General features: G+C 32.7%; 1 protein-coding gene across 1 annotated transcript; it reads right to left on the reverse strand.

Annotated features, from left to right (window-relative positions):
- On the reverse strand, positions 1-5,191 carry LOC124540752 (methylosome subunit pICln). Its single transcript, XM_047118455.1, has 6 exons — positions 4,903-5,191; positions 4,695-4,835; positions 3,649-3,750; positions 2,857-2,990; positions 1,919-2,008; positions 1-1,408 (listed from the first exon to the last, which is right to left on the reverse strand). Exons 1-6 carry the CDS (start codon positions 5,022-5,024, stop codon positions 1,377-1,379), a joined length of 621 nt encoding a protein of 206 aa, XP_046974411.1. The 5' UTR covers positions 5,025-5,191; the 3' UTR covers positions 1-1,376.
- Between the last annotated feature and the right edge of the window lie 478 nt (positions 5,192-5,669).

Consider the following 5,669-nt stretch of genomic DNA (forward strand, 5'->3'; position numbering starts at 1 on the left):
TTATTATACTTTTAATCGAATTTCGATATCGAGCAATTTTCTGAATATAAACACTGAATACAAACACTTTGAGCGGTCGGAGATAGAATCAGAGAAAAATGAAATAACATTTTAAGCGTTTTTATAAAACTATTCACTACAATAACATTTTACCAAAAATAATACATTTTATTACGACTATATAAAGAATTACTGAATTGGCATGACACAAAGTTAGGCGTACATTTTTAATCTGTTACAAATTACAATAGATATTTAAAAAAGTATTTTCTTTCTTGTCATCACAAATTTTGGCGGGGTTCCTGATTTTTAAATATATGATATGGCATCGAAGCATATTTTAGGACTTAAACATTACAAAATAAATTTAATTAAAGCCAAATTGCCACATTTTCTTGTCGAATTTTCGATATTAAGTTAATTTTTTTTTATAAAGGTTTGAAAATTATTTTTAAAATAGTATCAAAAAGTTTGGTATTACTTAGGTTTGTTTTTGATGGCCGAAAATATTATATTTTCCATAGATGTTACTTACATATAGAAAAGTTGAAACATCAATTCTTTTCAATTTTAAAGGCTTTTTTAGTTAATGCCATAAATGCAATGTGCGTATTGTCTCAATTATTACAAATATTGAAACGTTAAATTACTAATTATTTCTTGGTCACAAACAAAAATTACTTTTGTCTGTGGAAACCTCGGAGTAGATTATAATGTAATTCCAAGTATATGTTTTATAGAGGTGCGGCAGTGCTTAGTTTAGCATAAGCCAAGTGTATACATTGAGTTATTCAATACATAAACATCTTAAATGAATATGTAAATGTTACAGTCAGAACTCTTTTTCGGTCAATATAACTTGTGACTGGCAACAATGTCAGATTATTTAGAGTAATGTTATACGTTAGATTTTTTTTCTATAAAATGGGAAAAGATATAACATGACGGTGTACAGTCTCAGTAAAATCTCATCATCTTTTACTGAGGACACACAGTTATAAAACTAACCTAACCTACATCATCAGTTAATATTACTGTCCATTAAATATATTAGTTACTACTTCTATCTACTTTTAACTCGGATAGTGTTCTGACTGTACCATATATGCTTATAACAGGGACAGATAGTATATTAAATTTATATAAACATAACTAACGATAAATTACATTAAAGAAATATTGATAAACTTTTTAGGCATACAATTTATGTAACATAAATTCATACATTTATAGCAAATCACCAATCATAACCCTAGATCGACATTTATAGCAAATTATTACAACATAACTAAGATATTACATCTGGAAGTCCCTCTGCAGGGAGTTTGTAAATACTTAGCGAGTAAATAAATTACCAAATAGTTAAATTATACAGATCACTCTTCACCAGCCTCTGCGTCTTCACAATCTGAAATACAAATATTATATTATTTACTACTATAAACCGTCAGGGCGTCACGGTAGCATGGGTAAGCGATCCCGTGGCGCCCGCCGAAAGACGGAGAGGGTACCACTGATTTTTTTGTGGGTAAACCTGGTGGACCAGGGTGCACCCGGCGTCTAGGAAACCGGGGAGTGCCACCCCCCCCCACTTTCCATCAAGTGGGGGAAGCGCGTAAAGCGTTTTCCAGCGAGAAAATAAAAGGAACAAGTACTTATTTGAGGCTATAAAATTATGCTGATTTTCCACCAACCCGCATTGGAACAGCGTGTTGGAATATATTTCGAACCTTCTCCTCAAAGGGAGAGGAGGCTTTTAGCCCAGCAGTGGGAATTTACAGGCTGTTGTTGTTGTGTTTAAAGGAAAAATTGGAAAAGTGATTATCAAGATAAAATCCATGAATCTTTATAAGCAAACTCGTGACTCAATGACTTTGAGTCACGAGTGTCGTGTTAGTCGGGGGGGGGCGCTCCGTACCGGCGCCGTTGTGCTGCAGGCGCAGCGCGGCGAGGCGCTCGGCCGCGTCGGGCGCCGCGCTCTCCTCCGCGTCCTCGAACTCCTCGTCGCCTGCGCACACGCACACACACACAGTTATTAAGACCTACAAATGAGAGGTGGGTACCACTGCTCGTAAATATTGGTATGTTATTGGAGTATGTTCACGCATATACTAATAATACTAATAATAATACATTAGGCCAAATTGAGTCGAGATGGCCCAGTGGTTAGAACGCGTGCATCTTAATGGATGATTGCGGGTTCAAACCCAGGCAAGCACCGCTGATTCATGTGCTTAATTTGTCTTTATAATTCATCTCGTGCTCGGCGGTGAAGGAAAACATCGTGAGGAAACCTGCATGTGTCTAATTTCATCGATATTCTGCCACATGTGCTTTCCACCAACCCGCATTGGAACAGCGTGGTGGAAAATGTTCCAAACCCTTTCCTTAATGGAAGAGGAGGCCTTATCTCAGTAGTGGGAAATGTACAGGCTGTTACTTTAGGCCAAATTACAGTTGAATGAAATGTGAGACAAGCATTGACTGAGGGACTAGCCTAGGCATCCCCTGCCTCCTTCTTTCCTCTAAGGAGACCTGAGTATGTACTCCCGGACAGGTCAAGATTGTGCTCATCATGTTGTTTACTATACTTGTTCCTGGACTATCTCACTATTTAAACATAAGTAACATAAATTTAATAATATTAATGATTCTCATTTGAAGGTTATATTATGTGTAATGAGTTTGTGCATAACTAGAGCCCTACCACTAAGTAAAAGTAACCACTGACTTCTCATGTGTCTAAACACTTCTCAAAATGAAACTTAACTACACATACACACAAGCTACAGAAGTAGACCTTTATTCAAAAGGAAATCAAATTGACAATGTTTTTACATAAAAATTATAATTTACCATCATCAAATTCCTCTCCGTCCATGTATGGGTCATCATCGTCCACCTCATCGGCAGGATCTGGGTGAAGGGCCTGCCCTTCACTCATGGCTGAGTACATTGTGTTGAGATCTGATTCGTTTTGGGGGATGAACCTAAATTCAAACAAAATTATTTACAATACAATAAAACAAAAAAGTCTTTAGTATAAGCATTATATCCCATGAACTTTTTTATATAGAAATTACAGGAATTATAAAAATACAGTGTAAACTCTTTATAACATTATCCTTTATGATGATAAACTCTATAAAGTATAAGTGAGCACAACATGGTTGGTTTGCTTTAAAACCCACATATTGATACACACTTTATAGCTATACAGCCATTCTCTATTAGGAAGAAATGTGTTCATAATTTTAGATATAAAAAGTTACTTTTAGTTGCAATTATGGCAAAAGGCTTTGCTTAGTTTATTCACACTGGTTTTCACCCTTAACTAGTAGTAGTATTTATACAATAAAATATAAATATAATTTGAGTTACAATCAAATTAATATTATACAGTGAAATTAGTTTTCCAGCCATTACATGGACAACTTTTTTTAGGGTAGAATAATTTATAAGCAATTTATTTTTTTAACTTTCAGCATTGTTTATAAATTTTAGATGTTTCTCTATACAGTTATGTTTCTAAATGCCAATAAATGAATAAATCTAAATGGAATTTTGTTACAATGCATGCTTCGGAAGTAAGACCAAAATGTTTAAATCAATTGAGTAAAAAGTATTGGTCAAATTAAAATAATTTACCGCAGCTGTGTTATGGGGTGGTCATCGGCATCAAAGTCCTCATCATCGTCTTGTTCGTTTTGTTGTGCGTCACCTCCAGCCTGCTGTGTCAATTCTGGTAGCCTGCGATCAATTGATAGTATAATAAATCCTCCATTAATGATAAAAACTTACAATACTTATTCATGAAACACATTTTATAAAATATAGTACAATAGAAAGGCAGTTCTATAATAGAAATAATTAAAAATAACAACTTTGATCTTGAATTGGTATAGTATTGAGACCTGTATAATGATTTTCATTATGAAAATTATTAAATTTGTTATCGGAACTTCAAAGTTATATCAATGGATATAATTGTGTGAAATGGAGTTGATTATAATAAATAATATATGAAAAAGAAGACTTAGGAATTGTTGCAATGCCCTATTTTAAGGCATGATATATATATTTACCGCTCCAATTAAGACTACAGCTTGTGTTAGCTGTGACTTTTACATTGTTACGCAGCTTATAAAATTCAGTAGATCTATGTTTTGTCTATATTTACTTTTATTTGGATTAGTATAACTAATTATTATAAAATTTAACATAGTTCTTCGTTATTTGACTTTTTTAACACTGTTTGGTTAATTTTTATCAAACCATAACAATCATTCAAAATTTATTAACCGTAAGGTAATATATTTTTTTCTTTATTATTTTATATCCATTGTATATCCAGTCCACTGGCTATCTTATGATGAAGATCTCCAGTTTCTGGGTACAAATTCTATTCCAAATGAACTACGTGTTTTGTCTGATCTTTCTTTAAACATGACGAATAGTTTTCATATTAGATTTTGCGAGTGAAGGTGCAAACAGTGCAACTATTTCGATGTATTACAATATTATATTGTGCGCATTTCCAATTAGAATTTTAACAGCGACGGAAATCGGTCAAAAACTCATAATAATAATATATTTCTATATTAAAAATATTACAGAATACTTTTTCACGTTGAGTATTTAATTATAAACAAAGCATAAGTTATCGATACAAATACGATCCTTTGTTTACTCACCTTAACTCATAATTCAGAACCATGTATAAGGCCGGGATGGGTTCTCTCTGTATAGCGTGGAGTGAAATATTAGGATAAAGCAGTGATATCGTCGGAGCTGCACCCCCGGTAGCATTTACGCCACCACCCCATATCACATTACTGAAATAAATTCACAGTATTACATAGCGAAACATTAATATTTCACAGAGACAGTTTTAGTGCTTACTTTTCTGTTATGTATAATGTGGCTGTGCCTAATTCCAGATCGTTCACGAGCAATTTAGTTGAGGGTGTTTGAAATAAAACTCCCTCCGCCGGTACGGCAAATGTTGAAGATACAACGACCATTTTAATGGTTTAAAATAAATAATTGACAATAATATTAATCCTAATAAAGGCGGCTAATAAAATTTTATAGTTAAAAATAAGCTTATTGCGAAAATGTAGAAACAAAATAAATTCACAAAAACACGTTTACTGCGAATCGCTAACGAAAATTGACAGAAAACTATTTGAGACTAGAATGTAGAAATACAGAGTAAAAATAATTTTAAGATTATTTTTATTTTTTATAAGAAAGAAGCAATTGATTTGAATAATTTCAAAGTTATCTTTAGCTTTAAGAATGAAAATTTGAATTATCTTTCTTTCTACTCCTAGTGGCTCTGCTATTTAATATCAACTGAAATACAATACATTTAAGATGTACATTGTACAGTAGTATAATTTCAACGTAAACCGAACATTTGTATTATTGTATTGAATGAAAATTTGAATTATCTTTCTTTCTACTCCTGGTGGCTCTGCTATTTAATATCAACTGAAATACAATACATTTAAGAAGACAGTACAGTGTAATTTCAAAGTAAACCGAACATTTGTATTGTCATAAAATAGTTTATGCTTTAATAAATTTTAACATAAACTTTCACATATATTCAGCTATGTTTCTTTCTAATATTATAAGACTAATAGGAAATAATACATTAGCAG

The sequence above is a fragment of the Vanessa cardui genome, chromosome 26 (assembly GCF_905220365.1).
Source record: "Vanessa cardui chromosome 26, ilVanCard2.1, whole genome shotgun sequence".
NCBI lineage: Eukaryota > Metazoa > Arthropoda > Insecta > Lepidoptera > Nymphalidae > Vanessa > Vanessa cardui.

Excerpts from the sequence above, each read along its gene's own strand:
- LOC124540752 (XM_047118455.1), bottom strand. The coding sequence starts at position 5,024 with ATGGTCGTTGTATCTTCAACATTTGCCGTACCGGCGGAGGGAGTTTTA. Across the intron at positions 3,751-4,694 it reads GTTCTGAATTATGAGTTAAG|GCTACCAGAATTGACACAGC; the intron begins GTGAGTAAACAA and ends AATTGATCGCAG. Across the intron at positions 1,409-1,918 it reads CCTGCAGCACAACGGCGCCG|ATTGTGAAGACGCAGAGGCT; the intron begins GTACGGAGCGCC and ends TTTGTATTTCAG.